This window comes from Megalops cyprinoides, chromosome 16 (genome assembly GCF_013368585.1).
Source record: "Megalops cyprinoides isolate fMegCyp1 chromosome 16, fMegCyp1.pri, whole genome shotgun sequence".
Taxonomy (NCBI): domain Eukaryota; kingdom Metazoa; phylum Chordata; class Actinopteri; order Elopiformes; family Megalopidae; genus Megalops; species Megalops cyprinoides.
The window spans coordinates 16,987,176-17,011,042 of record NC_050598.1 but is presented as its reverse complement, the minus strand read 5'-3'; the positions used below and the strand labels follow the sequence as shown (position 1 = coordinate 17,011,042).

The 23,867-nt window shown below is 45.2% G+C and overlaps 1 protein-coding gene across 1 annotated transcript; it reads right to left on the bottom strand.

Annotated features, from left to right (window-relative positions):
• Nucleotides 1-13,250: 13,250 nt before the first annotated feature.
• On the bottom strand, nt 13,251-23,722 carry znf711 (zinc finger protein 711). Its single transcript, XM_036548360.1, has 9 exons — nt 22,924-23,722; nt 19,912-19,993; nt 19,233-19,330; nt 18,331-18,807; nt 17,527-17,682; nt 16,560-16,697; nt 16,281-16,418; nt 15,861-16,004; nt 13,251-15,446 (listed from the first exon to the last, which is right to left on the bottom strand). Exons 3-9 carry the CDS (start codon nt 19,309-19,311, stop codon nt 14,269-14,271), a joined length of 2,310 nt encoding a protein of 769 aa, XP_036404253.1. The 5' UTR covers nt 19,312-19,330; nt 19,912-19,993; nt 22,924-23,722; the 3' UTR covers nt 13,251-14,268.
• Nucleotides 23,723-23,867: the final 145 nt, after the last annotated feature.

The window sequence follows — 23,867 nt, the reverse complement described above, 5'->3', positions numbered from 1 at the left end:
TTCAAAAATTGGACAAGGTAGCTAATAATTAAAACGTAAAGTAGACTTGATGGCAATTTTACCATGCGGGTACTGCTTAGATCTGAACGCTGTGTGTGTTCGGATGCTGGCAGCGCAACTCCATACCGTGTGCCTGTTATTGTTTGCAGAGGTGTTGCCACGGCAGCAGGGCAGGGTGTCAGCAGAGGAGCAGGGGGTGCAGGAGGAGGAAGAGGAGGAGAACCAAGGCTTCCAGGAACTGACGGCGCGCGAGGCAGCCGACGTCCAGCGGCTGATGGAGGAGAGCGAGCTGGCAGTGTCTGACGCCACGGCCTTCAGCCAGGCTCTCCGTGCCAGTCTGGCCAACATGGACCAGGTGAGGGGGAAAAACTCTGAGCTGAGGGTTACTCTTTTGCCCAGCATTGTCCCAGTTCCCGGTTACTATCCCCTTGAAAACCACCTGCCTCAAAAACTGCACTGCTGCTGTGTTAACCTTCCACAGGCATGTATAGCACCACCTCTACTCTTTGCAAATGCTTTGAGTAGGGAGTAGAGGGAAGAGTGTCAGGGGCTATTGGCAGGTGTGCTTGCACTAGGCAACCTGTGTTCTCCCTTTTTTTCTTCAATGACCATCATGGCTTGCTGGCACATGAAATGGATCAGAACTGATTTTTATCTGGTATGTGAACACCTACCTCTGTGCCAAGCCTCCCTCTTCAGGGTTTAACTAGACCACAGTCCTATCAGTCCAGGAAGAGGACCTTGAGGAACACCCTTTTCTCCATTCTACAAAGACAGCTTTGAGGGTTTCCTCTTCACTGTCTTGGTGAATAATGTGCTCATGCCTGTGCAATGAGTCATGTGAATACAGTTCTGGAATAATTGGCTCTTACTACCAGCAATGTTAGTTCTGTTATCCCCACCCAAACAAAAACACAATGGCCTATATCCATATTTCATGACAGAACCAACACACATAAAACACGTAGAAGCTTTGAGTCGTCGTGTTACTGTATACCGCTGGGATTCCATTTACATTTCTAAACCTGGTACTCACCTTTATATACTGTTGCCATTGAGCTCATACATTGGTAAGTTACAGCCTTGTATTAAAATTATAGGTGTAACATTTTATCATGTAAATGTCTTTAGGAACAGAGACCAGTGACACCGGGAGTGTAAGTTCACTCATTTGTCGTATTGGTATATTTCATATGTCAACTACTTTGTCATGGCGATGAATGCCAACGCCACAATGACCTGTCCCCTGGAATCAGGAAGTGTTAACTACTTCCAGCCCTCTCTCACCAGGAGAACCTTCAAGCCCTGATGGAGGCAGAGTGCCAGGGGGGACTGCTGCTGGACCTGCTTGAGGAGGCCCTGAAGGAGGTGGAGCGCATCGAGGAGGTGTTGTCCCACCACGATCGCCTCCTGCGGAGTGTCCAGAGGCAGATGAAGCAGCTCCACATGTGCAGTGCCTGGCTGCAACACACAGAACACAACCACAGCCAGCTGCGCTCTGAGCTCTGCCACCTAGTGGTGAGGAATATAAAAGCTCTGCCACCTAGTGGTGAGGAAAAAAAAGATTCAATAGTTTGCAATGGTTTTGTGTCAGCTAAATATCTCCTTCAGAGGGACCAGCTGGGTGATGTCTTAGCTGGGATATGAGTGTCATCTGACTCAGGGCTCAAGCACGACCCATCTGTGTGTGTGGGGGGGGGGGGGGGAGAGCCCTAACCCTAACCCTCACCCAACCTTACATTCCACATTCTCTGTATGTAATGATGTGTGTGGCTGGTGACTACAAGCAGCACAAACAGTTCTGCACTTGTATTTGTGTTCAAGCCCTCCAGAGCTTGAGCAGAGTGAGGCCTTTCCTGTGAGCCTGCCCACACTATTGTCTCTGCTTCAGAAGTCTGTGCTGTTCACTGTCGAGATAGGCTTCCTGCAGGATGGGAAAGGCTGTTCATCACCCTCTCTCCACACAAGTAGAATGGATGGAGGTGACAGAAATTGTTCAAGCAAAAATACAATAACTCGAGGGAAGAAATAGACTCATCAGGGGTCTTGCTCTGTTTTCTTATGATTTACCCTGAGCATGTGAACACACCATCTTTATTTCAGTAATTTCATGCCTCAACAGCTTTCTCTCCAAGCACGTATCTTTAATATATTTCCCTTTAAGCAGACAACCACATATTATAGAGCACAGCTACCAGAGATCAACTATCCTTTTTATGCTCAAGTAATAATAATAACTGGATTTTTGGAAGTAGTTGTAGTAGTGTTGTAGTGTAGGAGTATTAGCAATAGGAGCATTTATTGTAATAATTCAATGTAATATGTCTTCATGAGGTGGTTGTGTTATTGGGTCAGTTAATTTAATGTTGTGAAGTGCTCCAATCAATATATACCACAACAAATGCATCTACTCACTGAGCACTGAGGTGGACTGTAGATTAATGTGTATATGATGACATCTCCAGTCATGGTGTGTCTATCCAGGCATGCAGCTATTTTTAGTAATCGGTCAGAAGAGCCATCTTAATCATTGCATTATAAAATCTCCCCAAATCTTGGGACAGCACTATGGAATTAGGCCTATAACCCAAAGATTCCCATTTTGATTCCCAGGTTGCACACTTCCATTAAGCAATGTATTTAACCTAAATTTCTTCAATAAATATCCAGTTACATAAGCGTAAAAGTATTTAAAATTGATAAAGCTGTCTGCTAGGCAAATAATAATAGTATTAATAATGATATGGATTTCAAATGAATACTGTTCAGATCACAAGGCTGTTTGCTGGGTCGGTATATTCATGAGATGGCAGACGCACAAAGCATATTTCTGTATATCACTTCCATTGCCATAGTGCCAACCTCACGGCCCCTCCTCCAGCAACTCTCACCTCCCTCCACCCCACTCTGCCCTCCGCACTCCCACACACTCCACGTGTTCTCTAAATCCACATTAGCGAGGATACAGACTAAGTCCATGTAAGGCATGGTGCCTGATATAGTCGTGACTCACTGTCAATTCAGTGTTTCCCTTGTACATATAATGTATGGAGTAATTGCAGGCTGAGGTTCAAATCAGAATTTCCATGCTCGTCAAAAACACGCCATGCAAATTCCCTTTCACTGGATATCTGGGGCATCGACATCTAACGACGGCAGCCCACTGCCTGACAATCATGATAATTGTGAATCTAGCTCAGGCTAACATCACTACTCCAACTCAACTCCGTTGGAAGGGTAGTCTGCAAGGTTTTATACATTTTATATTTTGAATGGTCAGTGAACGTAGTTACTATGTGACAGCACAATGTGCTTTCGTACATATAGAAAGCACTCCTGAAGTATAGTCTGCTTTGGCAACAATGTGTAAGAGACCATAATTCCATAATTTTCATCACTGCAGCAAATTAGGGGAACTGATCATGGTCAACACATGTTCCGTCCTCCTAATACAGGTGAAAGCTAAATCCTTGTCTGCTTCACAATAGATTGCCAGTCCAGAGTGTTTTTCACATTAACAAACATAACCTATATCTGCATAAAATAAAATGGACGCAAGAAAGTTGTCCCATAAAGGATTACAGTAATGCAGAAATTCAAAACCGTATTTATTCACGGATAATCGAATAAATCACCCTTTGCTGTTTCTGCGTGGTTTCCATAGCAACGCAGGTACATAATCTCATTGACCTGTTCCGCCTTCATGTTCCTGCGCTGTATATCTCATGGTCCACCATTTTGTACCAGTGGAAAAAAAGGAACGAAACTGGGAAGTATGTCATCTAGATTGATCACAGATTGAACTCTCTACACGCTTGACTGCAATGCGAATAGGAGGGCAGAGATCAAACAGAACAAAGGAAAAGTGCCACAGTAACGTGGATCTTTGAGTCACTGTCAACCCCACATGGAATGGAGCAGAGAATGCTAATATGAGATAACTGTAGGTAAATGCAAGACCCCTGAAACGCTGCACAGGTGGACCTTTGCTCTTCCACTGTTCCAGCCATATTAATGAAGTGCGGTACAGTGAGACCTGCGAGCGAGCCGGATAAGGTGTGCTGTGGTCTGTCTCTGCGTCGGAGTGGCTGATGAGCGTGGGCTAGGAGGAGGTGCTGCATAATTGTCTTTGTGTTGCAGGATGGGCTGACGCTGAGCAAGGAGCACATGCGCGCTCTCACTGAAGGGGACCTGGAGGATGAGGAGCAAGTGAAGGCCTGCATCGCAGCGGTCAAAGCGTTATCCAAATGCAGAAGCACCCATCTTACTGCAGGTACTCACTGTGTAACATTCAATGTAAGGGCTCACAGCATACTACTCACTGCAGGTACTTACAGTGTAACACTCACTGTACAGGCTCACTGTGTAACACTGCAGGTACTTACAGTGTAACACTCACTGTATGGGCTCAGACTCTGTAACACTCACTACAGGTACTCACAGTGTAACACTCCTTGCAGGTACTCACTGTGTAACACTAAAGGGTCTCATAACACTCACTGCAGGTGCTAACGATAAAACATTCACTCACCATATTATAGATGTAGATTCAGTGGGATTTGACCGTTGGGGTGAACACTTTGTATCGATATGAGGCTGTTCCTGAGCTTTGGAATTTTATTTGTTTGTTTGCTTGCTTGCTTGCAAGGAGTAACTCTTGGCAGGAAAGGCATGTCTTGAATGAAAATCTCCCCTCGCTTGTGTACTCTGCTCATGTCTAGCAGCAAAGGAATCCTGCCTTTCACTGTAGCCTCCTGTATATCCCTCTGTTCCACTCCAGCGGTAATGCATCTTTATTTACCAACCTTGGAGCATAAAAGCGTAGCAGGTCATAATGTGAGTAATCCTGCTGAAGGGACTCACAGAGACAGAAAGAGAGAGAGGGAGAGGCAGAATGGAGTCAGCTCAGATCTGCAGGCCCTGACTCCCTGGGGCTGCGGTCTCAAGAGGAAAAAGTGAGTCCTGAAAGGACTGGATTTCATCCAAACCTTAGTATTTTAAAGAACAGCTCACTGTTGTTTCTCCATATCATTTTCAGTGCCTCTCCTTCTTCTATTTGCTTCCCTTCCTTCCTAAACAAGCAGAAACATGCTCCTTGCAGTCTTTTATTCTGGGGGGGTTGGGGGGGGGGGGGGGGGTTGGGATTAAAGTTGGTGTTTTACATTAGCAGCTTTTGTTTTAAAAAATATATATATAAAAAGGAAAGTAATATCCAGCAGGCTTGTGTCAGGCTTTGAAAGACTAGCTTCTTTTGGATCTTGTTTTTTGATGTTTCATGCTGTATGGTCATACACATCGTAGTTTTACCCTTTCAGAGAATCACTAACCCTCAGTGCTGGTTGAAGCCAGTCAAAAAAGAGAATCACATTAATTTCATAGCAGGGGTACTTCAGGCAAAATGTAAAGTAGGTCTTGCTCTTTCCTTTCCGAACTAAAAAACCTTACAAAGCCTAGAGAAACCTGCATAAGCCTCAACCTGAATTGCCAAAAGCACACCTCTGATGCTAGTTTTGATAAGGAATGACAAGGAAGGAAGTAGGCATTAAAATTATTATTCTTTTAGGATTGCCTTTCACATTGAGTGATATATGTTGATTGTTGCTGGTGTCTTAGAGAGAAAGGACAGACACTTTTCTAGGGCATTATGAGTGCCATTTTGCCATCTAGTGGTAAAATGAGAGTTGTTCCCTCTGTGAGTTCATTAATGGGTAAGGGACAGCTTATAGTTAAAGCCAAAAAACACCAAAGAGGAACATGAATTTAAGGCATGAAAAGTAGTCCTTGCTCACATTCCCTTCAGTCCTGAATCCTGTAATAAGGACCTGATTACTGTCTAGCCCTGGTTGGAATTATATTGACACTGTTGTCTGCCTTCTCATAAACCCACACTGACCTCATTTAAGATCTTGATGACAAAAGACAATGGATGTCAAGATCTCCCACTGCTTGCAGACACCATGCTAACCCCCAGTATGTGTGTGTGTGTGTGTGTGTGTGCGTGTGTGTGTGTGGCAGGTCAACGCAGGCTGCAGGGTGTGGCAGAGCAGCTGATCAGGTTCGAGAACGTGCGCCAAATCTTTGAGCAGCGCCTGGCCCTGCACATTAACAATGCGGTGGTGCTACAGGTAAAGGGTGCAGTCTGCTGAACGATGCAAAATGAAGCTTTATGACCTAATCCCATTGTCAGATGGGACAAGAGCCCCAAACAGGTCATACACAGAGCTGATTGACCCTGTAGTGTAACTAGGCCTGAGCCAGTGAGTCAGAGGGTAAACCTGTTATCTGACTTGTGTCCTCAGGGTCTGGTAAAGGGAGGCCAGAGGGAAGGTGAGACCTCGCTGAGGCCTGCTAAATTCCACAAACACCTGCTGAAGTATGCACCCCTGATGGACTGGCTGAGGGAGAGCAGCCCCCAGGTCTTTCAGCAGCTCGTCAAGGTCAGAACCAAGCCACAGACCTGGTACAGTAAAAGAGGAACTTCAGTGCAAGGCAATTACAGAGGAACTCAAGTGTTGTCCAAATGGGGGGTTCTCTGAATTGAGACTCCAGCAAAAGGGAAAAGTGTGACTTCCCTCTAGTGGAGACATAGTGAAGCTGCTCCATGTTGAGTGAGCAGGGTAGTGTTCTGTCCCCCAGATCAAAAGAGGATTTCATTTCAGTAGTAGCAATAACCATTCTAATAATACTAATAATATATAATTATATATATATATATATAAATTATTATTATTCCCCCCGAATATTTTCAATGTTTATAGTGTTTGTACTCCCACAGGATTGTTCATTAACAGAAGCATGACTGAGCTGATTTTGGATCTTTCCCAGACAAGGAGATGAGTGATTTGTTATTGATTTCTCTGTACAGGTGTACGCTGAGAATATTGGCAAGCTTTACGACAGACAGATGAAGGACTTTTTTGATACAGCCAGATTACAGCTGTCAGGTGTCAAGGAGATGAAGAAAGCTGGTCAGTTTCCTGCAGGCTTTTGATCTACAAAGAGAATTCCAAATTATACATTAAAAAAGGTAATGAGCAATTGTGGGGTATTTACAGCACTGTCTATCTGTGCTGTCAGGACACAGAGATTCGGGTGGAGAGTATCACACTGTTCAGTCCTTTACCTGCTACATAACAAGAGAGCAGGTGTCCCCAAGGGCATCATTCTAAATGCCAGGATCTTCTCTGGAGTCAGTGTGTCATCTCACACCAAGGCTGTCTGTGTACTAGCTATTTATCATGAACTTTCAAGGTTGCCAGTACCAAAAACTGTACTGCATTTTCATCAGGACATTTACACCAGGACTGCTTACACACCTGCTTTTTTTTTCATACAGTCCATCTTGTGGCCCAGATCTTGGCTAGATTTACACATGACATGCACATGCATATGCACACCTTTAGGTCAGTGCTGTCTGCTGTTCATTTAGGTTCTGTTTCAAACCAGAAGGGCAATTGGCATGTGATGCATGGCCCAGTACTGTGTCCAGGATCTTAAATGCCTTCACACTGGCTCAAATTAATCATAAATGTAGTATGGACGTGGTGGCGGGTCAGGAAATGCGAGCTGACATTTAATGTACAACAGTTTGTACTTTGTACTTCTTGCAATGGTGTTCAAAATGATGCTAATGCTAAAAGTTAATTGAGATGTTAAAAGTTAAATGATGCTAAAAGCTAATGCTAAAATATGCTAAAAGTGGGTGGTGTAAAGGGAGCGCAGATATCTAGGTTTGGCTCTGTCCTGTTCAACCTAAAGACTAAGGCTGGCTGTGTTGATATCTGCAGGGACAGGCCTCGGGTCCCAGGAGTCTGTGGCCGGTGCGTTCAGCAGTGGGTCTGTGCCATTCTGCTCTGAGGGGAGAGCCAGCAGGGTAGGTGGGCCCAAAGCAGTCCAGTTTGTATGAGCTGCAGCTACGCTTTATAGTTTATACTGAGATCTCACTACGTCAATGGCAATTACCAGACAACCCTTAAGAACAGGCATGTCCCTCCTTAAGGAGCGAATGTGTTTGAGGTGGTAAGACTCCAGGGCTCTTGTGTCCTGTGCGTTACAGGTGGTTCAGCAAGTCCTGAGTCAGTTGGAGTGTGTGTGCGCCACAGAGCAAGAGTTCCTCACTGCCTTCTTCGGGCTGGACAGCAGGCCTAGCATTGTCGAGGTTGGCTACGCACACAAAACATACCTTCCATGTCATTGCTGAAGTCAGAAGATGGCTGGAACTCATAATTCTCTGAAATGTCACCTCAATATCCGGCTTCGTGTTTTATGTCTCTTCAGTTTCCCCTCGGTAGGAGAGGCAGCGCAGTTGACCAGGTGCAGAGCTATGTGTGAGTAACACGTACTTTGTGCAATGTGACGGGGAGATGATAATGCGTCTCTGAAACACAGAGTGGTCCGATGGCACAGAGAGTGGAAACTGACTGCACACACCCACGCCCACTCCTGTCCCCACGCTAGCAATCACCCCCTGAAGTCTATCACGTGTCTCCTCCCACTGCAGTAACCCCAGGCAGAAGAGGAGGCCTCACAGCTGGTGCAGGGTGTCGGTGGGCAGCGGTCCCCCGGACCCGAGCGCGGGGGCGGAGCTGGACTGTGTGTGGGCGGTGCTTGGAGCCGTGGAGCCACGCCTGTGCGCACTGCTCAGCTTGTGCGAGAAGACGCAGCCACTGTGCTGCCTGACTGTGCTGAAGACCACAGACCAATGCCTGTCCCGCCACCGCGGCAACCCCGACGCCTCCTTCCTTTGCTCTGTGCTGCAGTGCGCCATCCAGCACAGCCAACGCAGCCTGCACAACTACACGGCGAGTAGAACATCAACACCGTCGGTTTACCTGTATTTCAGCACATCCACAATGAGTACGGCTTCACCATACTCAGTTTACCTGTACTTCTGTACACTTACACTGAGTACAGCACTAGCATAGCCATCTTACTTGTATTTCAGTACACCTGTGGGTACAATGTCTCAGCCTGCTCTCCTAGCCTTCATTCAGTGCAGACATAAGCATGCAACATGCATTGTTTTCATCATTTGTGTATCATTTGTTTTCAAACCAGAGGATCTTGCTGCAACATAAAGCACACACTGTACAGGAGTGTTCAGAACTGGCCTTTATATTGATAAGTTCAAAACACGGAAGGAGAAGAGTGAATATAACCGCTGCAGGTCTTGTTTCCTGCACATTACTATGAGCGCATCGCTGGCTCAGTGTGACTGTGCTGATGGTGCTGCTGCTGTGCACTCAGGAGGCCCTGTACAAGGAGATGGAGAGCCAGCGGGTGCTGAAGAGGAATCGGGTGGGGGTGCTCCCGTTCGTGTCACGCCTGGAGGAGTTTGTCAACGAGGGGCAGATGGTGCTGGGAGGCTCAGAGGAACGTTGGGGGCTGGGCAAAGTGTACACCCAGCTCTTTAACGCGGCCTTCCAAGCCCGTAAGTGCAGGGCACAGCCGCTGCACGCTAAGAAAGGCTCAAACCGTGCCCATTGTTTTTTACTGTGTTGCTCTGGATATTCCACATTTTCTCTACTGTGAGACCATCACAAATTTATATGAGTGAAAAATTCTGTATGTTAAAGATTTTTTTAGATATGGACTCAACAGAGGTGCTGTCCAGTTTTGGCTGTTTTCCTCTTTTGCATTAACTCTCTTGTCATCAGTCTGGCCTTCTTAAACTTCTGGTGTGGTTTGACTGTATGAAAAAGGGAGGAAAAAAATTAACCCTTAATATACAGTGCAAAAATCCTCCGAGTTCCCACATTTTCATTCAGATTTTCATTGTGTTCTGTCCTGAAGTGGACAGCCTCATAGGACAGAATGCTCGCTGCAGCCCCCTGGTGGTGAAGCTGCTGAACTTACACTGGCTGCAGAGGTTCCTGGCAGGCTTCCCAGAGCTAAGGGCAGTGCAGACAGAGGCCCGGGAAAGGACTGCACTGCACGTGCAGCAGTACATCGACACTCACCTGGGGCGGCCGCTGGGCAGTTTAAGCGTAAGTACAGGGAGGGGGCAGTGGCACAAGGGTCTCCATGGATACAGCTGTACACACAGACCACACATCACACAGGGACAAAGCGCGAACTTGTGAGACTGGAGCCTACAAACACACATACTGGGTGTTAACATGGTGGTCACCCCCCTATGGCAGTCCTTATGATAAAGCATCAAAACCAAAACGACTGTGAAATGGAAAGTAGCATGGGTGGAACTGGACTAGGCTCCACGGCCCGGCGGGAAAGAAAAGCACAGGCTTGCTCTCTCAGCAGCCGCTGAACTCTCTCCCCCCCTTTCCCGTCAGGATTTTCTGGACGGGGTGCAGGGCTGCCTGGCGCACGGCGTGCGAGAGGAGGAGGTCTGCTTCCAGCTGGCCTACAGCAAGCAGGAGCTGCGCAAGCTGACAGCGCTCCACGCTGGAAAGCACGTGCAGCGCACACTGGAGGTCCTGCACAAAACGCTGGGCCGGGATCTGGGCGATGACCCCGTCCTGCTGCAGGTATCCCACCCACACCTGCAGCGCCCCCCTGTGGGATGAGTTAACGAGTTTAGCATTATTTCTAACGTCCAGCTAAGGGAAAAAAACGCACACAAACGCGATGGATGGTCAATTTTAAACACTAAGGCTAATTCCATAAGGCTTAGGATACTACCATAGCTCAGGTGAATTCTCCTTCTGGATACTTGGTATGTGTGTGAATGACACTAACAAAACGTGTGCGTAACACCAGATATATGCAAATAGACCATTTGTATTCAAAAGGCATTATTTGCATTACGCACTTTGTTGAAACCAGATGCCCCGATTGGTTTTACAACCTCAAGCCCCACAGAGGTTAATTCGAGTCCTGACCACTAACACACAATTACTCAACAATGTGTGAACCTGTCATGCAGTGGCCGACTTCCATTCAATCAGCAGGAATATTAAGGGTGGCAGTGTAGCACAGCAGTAAGGAGCAGGACTCATAACTGAAAGGTTGCCAGTTCGATTCCCCACTGGGGCACTGCTGTTGTACCATGGGCAAGGTACTTAACCCAGACATACCTCAGTAAATATCCAGCTGTGTAAATGAGTAACGTAACAAATTGTAACCTATGCAAGTTGCTCTGCATGACAGCGTCTGCTAAATGCCAATAATGTAAACACAAAACCTGGCTGTTTAACCCGTCGAGGATAGTCAGTCCTGGCTAGAGCAACCAGGTCCTTAACCACTTGTTCTGGCAGACTTCATAGAATCAAAACGGCTGCTAAGTGCCTTATGAAAAAAATTACAGTGGTGACGTGTTCCACCTTCTCCCCGCTCAGGAGGTGTGGAGGGCCTTGCAGCAGAACTTTGTGGCCCAGTACCGCTGCTTTGAGAGCCTGATCACCCGCTGCTACCCTGAGGCCGGAGCCTCGCTCGACTTCACCGAGCAGGACCTGCAGGAATTCTTCAGTGCAGCCAGCCAGGGCACTAAAGCATGAGCGTAACAGCGGCAGGGAGATCGGCTGGGTGCCCGAGAAGCAGCTTCAGCAACAGTGCTACAGAAGCACACCTCCTCAAGCCTGGCATTTCATAGCATTTACAGCAAATTATCCTCTACACCAGTGTGCCACATCAACACGACTCCACTTCTAGAGGACTGAATGCTGCATGGTTTTCATTACACCTGATGTATCTAACTAATTAATGTCCTTGCCTGATTTGTAAAGTGCTTGCCCTTGCTTTTGACTGGTGATATGAAGCTGCCAATAAATACATCTGGACTGTCACCCTTGAGGACCAGAGCAGCGTATCCCTGTTCATCAAAATTCTTCTTCAGAGGGTAGAAACACACCACTTTGAGGAACTATCCAATTAACATTTAACTGATGTTTAAGATTTAATCCGAATCAAATGACTTTGCAATCTCGTCCTCTAAATGCAACACAGCACAGCTATAGCACAGAACAAAGAACATAAGACTACCTGTGTCAGTGTTAATTCTCATTCAGTTCTTACTCATAATAATCATCCTACACTGAAAATGAGGCTTAGAAGTACTGCAAACCCACTTATGTTCAAATCCTGTTAACGCATTTCAATGTCAAGTAACCGTTTAAGGATTGATGCATTCCGTGTCATACTTAATAGTAGTAAGAACAGGATGTACTAATGCCTGCCAAAAATCATTTTGAAATGGCATAAACTCTGCCATTATCCAGATCTGCAATTAAAGATGTCTGGCAAGCGCCTGTTACGCAACACTTTAAGTCAGTAATTCTAAACCAGCTGCATCTTGCATTCCAGTAAAAAAAAAAAATCCAGCGACATCAACAAGAGGACCTTTCCTTAAAAAATGTATATTTATTTTTGTTCCTCCTTACCAGTGATCCACCAATTGACAACACCAAAAAAGAAAAACAAAAATACTTAAAAAAAAAAAAAAAAAAAAAAAAAAGCATACATTGATGGTTTGAGTATTCCGTCATGGGATGACTTAAGTCCACAGTCATCTGCAGTTCACTGTAAAATGTACAGCAGCTCCTAAATATGTATGGCAAAATAACTAATTTTAATAAGCCAGCACACCAGCTTGCACACTCGCTCTGACTCTTCAGGTTCATATTTTAGCACTAAGGGGCTCACTTGGGGAGACAAGATTGATTCATTTTACAGAAGGGGCAGTGGGGGGGGGGGGGGGGGGGGGATGGGGGGCAAATCTTTTCACGCATTTCAGGGGCTCAAATCCCTTTGTTTAGACCAAGTTCTCTGCCACGCAACAATGTGCTTTAGAGGCAGAGGACAGACTGGGTTCTGTATAGGGGAGAAAACACCAGCACACTGAACTACAGAATGTCTACTGATGGCACACACAGGCACATGTATAGCAGGAGCAAAGTGACACAAAGGACAGGATATCAGTTGAGCAGTACTCTTAGTCCGGACTGCACATCGGGCTGAATATGTCACAAAAGCAAACCAAGGCACAACCACCCCCACCCGAAAAACCTGTTTCAGTGACGAACATTTAGTTATGATAAGGCTTCATACAGATTTGTCGTCATAAGCAGTTTACTTGAAGGGCAAAAACAAGACAGTGCAACTGAAGCGAATCCATTTCCAAGGGTCAGTCAATACACTGGCGAGAAAACTTGGAAATAAATACTCATTTCCTATATCTGTGTAAGAAATTAGAAAATGATCTCATCTTACTAAAATATACACAAAGTTTCAGAGAAACACAACTTATACATCACAATAGACTTTTACAAAATCATTTGTTTGATTACAGTTTACTAAATACAGTGCATGAAAATGACAATACATGTAAGGCATGATTGTGAAGAGAATCCCAAAATGTTTGGCTACAGGTGCGCTCATTTATGCCTGCCAGGTACACATCATTATGGATACACTTGTGTAGTGGCAATCACAAAGTGAAGAACAATTAAACAGTACTTCTCCAATGGTAAGGGTCATTAGAAGATAATATGTCCAACAATTGTCCAGTCTAAATGTGGGAGACCTAAAATTACAGAAGATTTGACAGCCAAATTAATTCTGAGAACAATACAAAGAAGCCTCCTAAAATCTGGTGATCTGAAACTTTTTTTTCAGTCATAGCTAAATTATGCCATGTTGCATATGTAAACATTTTCCCGAGCAGTTAGTTTTTACAACATAAATGGGCTACTCATATCAATGACGTCACTGTTTAATTGGGTTTTAAAGCAAATGTTCAGCAAGCAGGTGAAGAAAGACTTACGGGCTGGTAAAAAAGAAAAATATACATATATAGGCTACATGTTATTTACTGAGAATGACAAAGCATCACACTCCAGCACAGTTAAATGAAGACAGGAAAGTCACTCACATGGGGTTTTTGTTTCATACTGTGAGACATTGCTTGAGCATCTCTCCCATTATTGAGGATATTATTTGCTTTTCTCTTACCAAAGTGGGCGTGTTAAAAAGAAAAGGGAAAAAAAAAAGACATTTGAACCCCCCTAAACATTGATGCAGCAAAATCAAGGAGAACAAAATGATGACAGGTAGAATGGAGTGACTGCTCCTCCCGCAACTTCTCCCACCCAGCTATTGTCTAATATTTTTACTAACGGGATTTCTTTTAAGACTTGTTTCACAATTTTGGGAAAACGGGAATAAGCTCCGAAAAGGATAACAGTTAAAATTTAAACGTGGTTTGACCCTCCAAAGACTACATTCCCTTCCTCCGCTGCCCCCACCCCTTCCTGTGAGCTCAGTGACACCGTGAAAAGGGGCTCTATAGAATGTGGAAGGGGGTGCATGAGGTTACATTAGCGTGTCTTTGTGGTGCCGCATTATATGCTGGTTCTTTTCCGAAGGCCGGCGGAAGCCCTTCTTACAGTAATCACAGCGGTGGGGGTAGTCCTTGGTGTGAATGGATATGACGTGTCGCTTGAAACCTGAGGCGTCCGTAGTGTTGTACTCGCAATACTGGCACTGGTAGACCTTCCGGCCGCTGTGCGTCTTCATGTGCTTCTTCAGTTCGTTCTGGTGCCGGAAGCCCCGCTTGCAGCGCTTGCACTTGAAGGGCAGGTCCTTGGTGTGGACAGACAGGATGTGGCGGCTGAGCGTGAAGGGGTCGGAGATCTTGAAGTCACAGTGCCGGCACTGGTGCACTTTGTTGCCCTTGTGAGTCTCTGAGTGCTTCTTGAGCTCGGAGGGCCGGTGGAATCCCTTCTCGCACACCTCGCACTTGTGCGGGAAGTCCTTGGTGTGCACGGAGATGATGTGCCTCTTCAGGTCGCTGGAGTTGGTGCTCTTGTGGTCGCAGTGCGGGCACTGGTGCGTCTTGTGGCCCTGGAAGATCTCCATGTGCTTCTGCAGCTCCTTGTCGTCGGCGAAGGCCTGCGGGCAGTGTCCGCACTTGTAGGGCAGCTCGGTGCCGTGCTTGCTCTTAATGTGAGTCTTTAGGTTGGACTGGTCGGCGCAGCGGAACTCGCAGTGCTGGCACTGGTAGGGCTTCTCGCCGGTGTGCGTGCGCATGTGCTTCTTGAGCTCCGACGGGTGCCGGAAGCCCTTGGCGCACTCCACGCACACGTGGGCAAAGTTCTTGCTGTGCACGGCCAGCAGGTGGCGGTTGAGCAGGCCCTGCTCGGCCGTCTCGTAGTCGCAGTACTTGCACTTGTGCAGCTTGGGCTCCTTGTCGCGCAGGATGAGCTTGTTGGAGCTGAGCGGGCTGGCCTCGCGGTAGCGCCGCGTGTACTCCGTGAACTCGGGCACCTTCTCCGTCTTCACGATCAGCTTGTGACCCTCCAGGTGGTTGTGGAAGCTGACCTTCTTGTTGGTGGTGAAGTCGCAGTCCGTGCACTGGTACTTCTTCTTGAACATGTGGTCCGGGTGGTTCTTCATGTGCCTCTTCAGGAAGCCACGCGACTTGAACTTCTTCCCGCAGATGTGGCAGGGGTACACCGTCAGAGGCTGGCCGTCCGGACCGATGATCACAGCTGCAGACACACACAACGCTATGATGCAGGGCCTTCACAAAACAACATGCTTATCTAGGATCTTCACTCTCACTATCCCATTCTTACCTGCACATGCAGCTGTGCTTAAAGGACAACTAGAATGAGAATTGCACAGGTCTACTGGCACTCCTTGTGCACAAGATGCAGTTAGATAAGTAACACTTTCACACACCCACTGGAGTTACAACAGAGAGTGAATGTAACCTAAACTTTCATTCACAAATTTAGGCAGGTATTTTTTTTTTCCACCACTGAACTCATGAAGTATTAAAAAAAAAAACACATAAAAGCAGCACTAAAAGGAGTGTCTAGAAGGATTTAGAAGCTTAAACACTAAAGCGTATTCAGATTAGCCTTTAAGTGCACATTAAATTCAAAGTCTGCTCCCCATACCAGTCTGACACTGCCGTGTCTCTCCCCTCTTCTTCTTCTTGGCCTTCTGCTTGAGGGCCCTGCTGGTGCTGAGGCTGTCGGTGATCTGCAGGTACTGCGTGGCTGCACCATTTTTGTTCTCTAACCTGGTGTCCAGGTTGTTACCTGAAGATAAATCCAAAGACTCAGCTGAATTCAGCGAAACCAACACAGCAAACATCATCCTCCTTTTCCATAATTTTGGGGGCTAAAAGGGACCTTTTCCCCTGCTGCAATGTATTTCATCTTCTGTATCTTAAAAAAAGGTAAAATGAAAATATTTTCCCTTCTCTAGACTTCGGTAGGTGGAGTACACCTTGTCTTTCTGAAGCGCTTAGCTGCATTTAATGCGCTGCAGGCCCGAGGCCGTGGAAGCAGAGTGAGAGTTGAGTGGCAGCTTACCGTAAGCCGCTGCCCAGGCCACAGGAACGAACGTCTTATTGACGGCAGGATCTTCCAGCTGTGACTCCTGAATGGGAGGGGCCTCCTCCTCCCCCACGATCACTTCCATGTATACCTCATCTGCAATCTCTGTGCAGTCTGGGTGGACATAAGCACTGAGTTATACTGATGCTCAGGGCAATGTAACAGTACCATTAGTAGCACAGAGGCACTATCTCTTCTGTCATCATCAGATGGGATTCAATCCCACAATTACACTTATCCCACAGCCACACTTACTCATGTCCTCGTCTCCCTGACAGGAGTCCTTAACTGCCATGTAAACCATCTTGTCCCTGGACAGCCTTCCAATGCCCGCCGGCTCCAGCACTGCATGGCCATTATGGAAGTCGCTCTCCGTCACCACCTCTGTCCCACCTGCAATCACACCAAGCACAAGTACACAGTCACACCACCACCGTCATCCCACCAACTTCAGGTGCAGCACGGCATGAGACAGTAGTCACGGCAAATGTGGCTCAGGTTTGATGGGACTCCTGTCCGACACACCCGAACATTAAATATGCACTGAGTGTGCAGAGCACTTGACTAATACAAGAGATTTATGTTGATAAAGTTGCTAGGACGTAATGTAATTAATGTAATGTATAATTTCACTGTGGTAATTATCTACAAATGCAATACTGGTGTGAGCCAATGTGAGACATCAGATAAACTAAAAACTGCAGCACACACTGCTTTTAGTGGGCTACAATCCTGGTCACACTTTGGTGACTCTGGTCTACCAGGTCCCAAAATTTCACATCTTTTTGCAGAAAGGATTCAATCAAAATATTCTGTCCAATCCATTAACATTAATGTGAGGAATAATCCTAACCCAAACAATGACACTGACAATACCAGTTTCTCTGGAATACTGACTTGCACAATGAATTTAACCAAGGCTCAATGATGGTGGCTGACTGCCAAATGATTGCAACACTATTCACTGACTAGGTACCAGTGTGGTGTGTACCAGTTATTGCTGTACCAATATTTTCTCTACAATTCATCAATTTATTCATTTCATACTCCAAACATATGAAATCAATTAAAAGTCACAGACATCATTTGAAATGTATATCTAATGGGGGTCTCCTACTAACACTTTTTTTCCAGAATAGCTAATTGCTCTTTAGGTAGCAGCTGTTTAATGATGAACACTGAAAAGGAATACAGTTCCCTCCCGTGTGAGCGTGTGGCTTACCGATCTCCACATCGTCGTCGGCCTCAGCCTTGAAGATGTACACCTTGATGACCTCGGAGCCGTAGGCGCCGTCCTTGGAACCGTCGCCCTGGGTCACCTCTGTGCTGATCTTCAGGGGGGTGTTCCCAATGTCCAGCTTCTCGCCAACGTCGTCCACTGCGCAAACACAAAACCAGCATCCCCATCTGTACTGAAAGCCAGCCATGTCCCACAGACAGGTGCCCTCACACACAGCACTTGCTGGAATATTACCACATAGGACAAAATTTACCTGGGAAGATCAGCACTAAATCAAAATTGCTTAAACAAGAAAACTTCAGCATTACTATACATTTCACATTTCCCTCCGATAAACATAAAATAAAATAAATACGAATATAAAAACAGGAGATAAACACAAAATTAAAAGTAGGAAAGCATCTACTGCTCAAAAAATATGATGTTATGAAGTCACAGCAGCATTCTGAGCTCACAGTAAGCTGGAGCACACAAGGGCTCAGGGACACAGCATGATGAAAAAGCACACATAAAAGATATCTTTGGCAACCCTAAGAAACAACAGCCTCACTCCTATGGGGATGCGCTTTTCACAAGAGAGCGTGTGAACAAGCATCCACTGAAAGCTAATCTGTTGGACTGGACCCTTTATCTAACTCTAACATTTAAGATACCACCACTACTGATAGTTTGTTTTCATCACCGTGCGCAAGTGTTTCTGATCCTAATATAAAAAAAACAGAGCACTGTGTAAAATCTAAGCAGCAGGAGTCTATCACATTTGCAGCATGGAGACGATTCACTTACGGGAGATCATCAGGTAGTCCTCAGAGGTGCTCTTTCCATCCTCGTCCTCGTCCGTTTTCAGGGTGACAGTGGAGGCCGGCACACCCTCGTGCGTCTGGATGACTGCCTCTGCGTCAGAGTTGGTGACCATCACCTCCTCGGACACTATGTCGTGGTCCAGCTGTCCGTCCCGCTGGTGGGACATCAGGTCGGCCACGAACACCTGGTCTGCCATGTGCACCGACTCCTCGATCAGGTCGGTGGTCAGCGCCTCCTCGATGGCCACCTCCGCCCCCAGCACGGACTCCGGCATGATCACGCCCTCCGCCGTCACCACATCCTCCGGCTCGATGTCCGGCCCCTCCACCACCTCCGCCTCCAGGCCGTGCTCCAGCGTGATGTCCTCGTCTGTCACCACGTCCGACACCAGCACCGCCTCGGGCACCGACACCACGATGTGGTCGCCGTCGATGTGGGCCATGCCCCCCATGCCCGCCACTGTGGAGACATTCGAGGGCTTTGCTTATGCTGAGCCACTTTCAAACCTCCCAGGCCAGTGACTACTGAGGACACTCAATTAGTGCGACACAGAAATAACCCTGCTGATTACTCCAGCGTATCGAATGCCACCACAAAATGAAACATGGCATTGGGCTTATAAGAATGATATTGCTATCTTTATACACAAAAGGATTGCTTTTAAAACTAATCTGAGAATAACTGCAAAGATCATTATCAAGATGTGCCTGATCGCATGAGCTACATAAATTACATAAAGCAAATACTGATGCTTTTATATGTGTTGTAGTGCCATCATACCATTCTTTTCTTCTGAAATATGACAAAGCTTACCCATAGAAAATGACTTCTTTTTCATATCATTATGCTATTAGTAACGCTAGTACTGAAAGTGCTATACCTACCAAAGTCTTGCATTATCATTGTGTGGGGCATTTTCAGATCCTGTGAGTGTAACTCCAAGACCCCACCACCTTGGTCCATTGTCCTTTACTTCCTAAAGCTTAACAAATGACAAATGAACAAATTCAGGACAAAGTCAATACACACAAGTTAACTTCACTGGAAATACCACACAAACAGGTAAGAAAAAATTGTTATGTAATTTGAATTCTGTAGGAAGACCATCCTTCCACATAAAGTGCCTATTGGGGCACTGGGAAAGGGGATTAAAATTGTGTAAATAGAGTATTGCTAAATATTTCCATTATTTGTACATAGCCAACTCTCATCACCAGCTTCAAATCTCAAACATTTGCTTCCACTGAGCATTTTACATAGAAGCCTTGGAAACTGAAGACAATGAGAATATACCACAGGCCAGCAGTGTGGCAGGCAAGATCACGGGTTCAAATCCAAAGTGTGGCACTGCTTCTGAACCCTGGGCCAAGGAATATAAATTAGATTGCTTCAGTAAATACCCTGTGGTGTAAATGGGTAGCATAAAATGTGACCAGTGTAAGCCACCCAGATATAGCCATCTGTTCACAAGTGAGTAAATACTGAATGTTGTCAAATTGACCTTCACCTGTTCATTCACTACAGCCAATATTAATGCTCGGTCAGTGAGCGATTGAAACTTACCTTCACATTTGCTGCCAAACTTCAATCAAAAACATTAATTAAAAATAAAGTTTTCTTCTTGTGTGTCTTGTAGAAAAGTGACCTGAAATACAGGCAGAGTCAAATTAGCATAGCTGAATTTTATTCTGTGCTTTATATACTGATAGTACTCCTGTGTACTATGACAGAAACCTTAAATATGGCTTTGAAATGATCAAAGCAAAACAGAAAAAAATGCTTTTGTGTAGTGTCCAAATGGCTTTCTGGCACCAGTTCTTAAAGGGCTTTGTTAAACATTTTTGGACAGCTAGTGTGGGCAATGAACCACATCACACAATTAGAATTGTGGGAACACTACACATCTCGTTAAATATTTAGAACCATTTAAATTCTGGTGCAGAACATGGGGTGTTCACCGTGCTCTTTAGAGAGAGGAGCACCCATAGATAAGTCTATTCATGACATTAGTGGAATACCTTATTTGCATAGAACTTTACCAAATAACATTCTACTAACCAACAGTCCCTTTATCTATCCTGCTGACACACTTAAGTCACAATAAATATTGTTGGATCCATTTGCTAAGATATACAGCACTAACTGTCATGTGTATAGGAACGTAGCTGCTCTGGAGCCTAGACTCAGGCTCTCTGTGTAAAGCAGTCACATTTCTCTAACAGGGTAAGCTCCTAATTATATTTTACACCAATTCACATTTTTGCATTGAAAAATGTTCAAGTTAAAAATTACTTGCAACATATATCAAATACTACATGTGCTTCCAAGTGTGAAATGAGTTCTGCGTTGCTTCCAATGCATTTAAGACCATAAGAACACAAGAGCAGATGAACAAGGAAAAGGAAAAATAAATAAAAGGTCTTTATTTGTTTTGATGAGTAAAACATGGGATACTGGCCTACATTGTGTTATAAATTGTAAATAAATATGACGTTCCACATATTCATTGATTCACAAAAATTTCATGAATGAAACATGCCTTGCTTAATTTGCATTAAAATGTTCGTCAATCACGGAGAATTATGTTACATCATATATTACATGTTGATGTACCGAGCAGTTTCCAATGAAAATGCCTTACGGAAATACAGTAGGCAGCTACCTAGGTGCGTAGCGTGCTAGCTTGCAAGGAGGTGACTTGAAAGAGAGCCAAATACCTTGGTTGCTACAAAAACACAGGTCACTGAGAGGATATGTCCTTTCAAAAGGAATAAAGTGCCTCTATTGTTGCAACATATGCAATGTTCCTTTGTGCGTGCCGCACTACGTGTGCTTAGGTGCAGGGTTCCTCTCCATGTAAACCTATGTATAGCACAACTAGATACAATCAGGTTGACGGCGATCCATTAAACTGTAGAATTCTACATGCGCTCATTTAAACATTTGGCATGAAGACACTGAATATATGGCATGCAATCATGTTTAAACATTTAATTAATGCATGATTACATCATGAATTGGACTCCAACAGCTGTTAAATTTAAACCTGGTTGCATGCTCAAGGCTTTGAAGACACAGAAAATGGCAATCCAAACATAATTTTAAGTAACGATAAATCAAATGTGTTATTTATTCGTAATATTGTAAAATCTGTCACATAAAGGCAGGGAAATGAAAAGCGGCTCCCTCCTTCCTCCCCACAGAAAAGAATAGATTTGACTACACCAGCACCATTCGGCATAAACCTGTCGCGCAGAAACATGCGCGCTAAAACCACGGGAGTCTATCCTGCACCAGGTCTAATCGGCGCCTGTAAATAACCCGGGATGCCACTAATTTCTGTCCTGAAGAACGGAAAGGTTAAAATCTGCAAAAACAATAAATCTGACAGCCCAAGGGGGCAACACTGAAAACGTCACTTTAGTAGGAAGTATTAAGAATTGAGGAATTAACTACGACCGTATTTCCTTCTTTTGGCAAAAAAACTACTGAGGAATGAGACAAGCCATGTTTTCATGATGTTTTCATGACATTGGCTACTGCAATATCTAATTTACCTCACCTCGCTTTTGCTGCAAATGCATTTGTCAAAAAATTAAAAAAAAATCGATTACACTACCAAATTTTGTTACTTAGACTAGCTATCCATAAATTTGTCTGATTTTAGCTAGGTGACTACTGACACACAGACACGGGATTTCCATACATTAAATGGCTAGCTAGCCACAGTACTCGAAGATTGACTACCATACACGCAGATAGCTAGGTAAAATCAAAATAGCGTCCTGTCAAGGCTGCTGGTTGGAAAACAAACACGTCTGGCTAAAGGTAGCTAATCTGCTTCGTGTTAATATTCTTCCACTTGACTAGTATCTAGCCATCTGCACACCATTGTGCATTAGCTGGCTAGCTTCACGACATGCTTCCACGCGGTCGTCTCTGCTTGGCGCCTGTCAATCCAGCCCAGCTCCCAGCTAGCTATCTTGTTGTATGGCAGGTCGGGAAAATGGCCGCTCCTCTTGTATCTTCCGATTATTTGCAGACAGGCGGCCAGCGAAAACGGAAACCTTAAAAGACGCCGCCTAGCCTACCAATTTCATTAACTACACACTGTTGAGGAAGTTAAAAAAAAAGAACACGCAACGGTCCTTGTTGCATTCTCTCGTTCTAATGCAAAATGCTTAAAGGGCTGGCTAGCAAACATTAGCCAGCTAGCCGACGACCTCAACATACAAGACGTCCTGCAATAGCGGCCGACATCTTGTATTCCGCCATTTTAGCAAGCTAGCTGCTTTGGAAATGTTTATTTCCCATTCTTTTATCAGAAATTACATTCGTTGAATGCAGCTGTGCATATACCAAAATACAGTTTCTCATACATCCTATACCAATTACTTCCATGCATTAAAGCAAATTAGAAATCGTGCACGCAACACGCAACAAGGTAGCATGCGGTAACTGCCCTCTTCTCCTTTGTTGCGTTTTTCCGAGCGGGCTTAACAAGGCCCAGGCCCGACTGAGAGGGCCTTCGCCGCAAACTCGCCATTGCACTCCCGCCGATTCGAAATACCTTACCTGTTTTCGAATTCCCTTCTCCGTCCCTGGAAGGTTTTGTCCTTTCTTTGTTTTGTCGCGAACTGTTTTGCTATTTTTTCGCACGGTAGGGACACCGCGGCCTGCACATTCTGGATTCTCGAACTCTCTTTTCCAGGCCTGGACCAATCAGGCTCCTCGCTGACAGCGCGGGAGGGAGGGGGAGACATCGCGCGCGGCCTCCTTCGCAGCAGATCCCTGTGTATTTACGTCACTCGAGTGAAAAACTGTAGTGTTTTGCTGGGTTTAAAATTGGATGCTGCGGGGCAACATAGACCGGGGAGTCCGCGGTCCCAAGTCCACTTTTCTTTTCAAAAGTACCGTCTTGGTTTAACGCGTACGAGGCGCCTGCGGTGAAATAATATCCAGAAAAAAATATTTCATTCTATGACAGCGAATCCCCAATGCGAACGTGGCCTTCGAGCTAATATTAACTAAAAATACTTGCAGCTAACTGACGAGCTAATCGTTGGCTCTTTTATAGATTTGGCTATCTAGCTAGCTAACGTTAAATTTCTCCTTACAGTTGCTTAACTTCGCCGTCCAGAATATTTATTAAATCAGACCACAGTCTGTTAAATTCGACAATTAGTTTGCTAGGAAACACTTCCGATACCGATAGCTATTAACAGTGATCATCGTTACCCGATTAACTTTATTGTAATCACATTCAAAACAGCATCGCTGAATGCTATGTGAAAATGTGAAAACAGCAACTCTAAGAAGTCTCTATCTCAGACATTTCTCCCCCAAAATGTTGTAGTTGTCCTACGTAATATGTAGTGTCAAATATGGATTAGGCTTCCAGCCATTTGTGGAATCGCATTTAAAATAAATTACTGTAATTCGAGAAGACTATTGGCAGCTGTAACCATTGATCCTTTAAGTGGCTAGACTATCCAAAAAATGAAATTAACCTGGCCGAA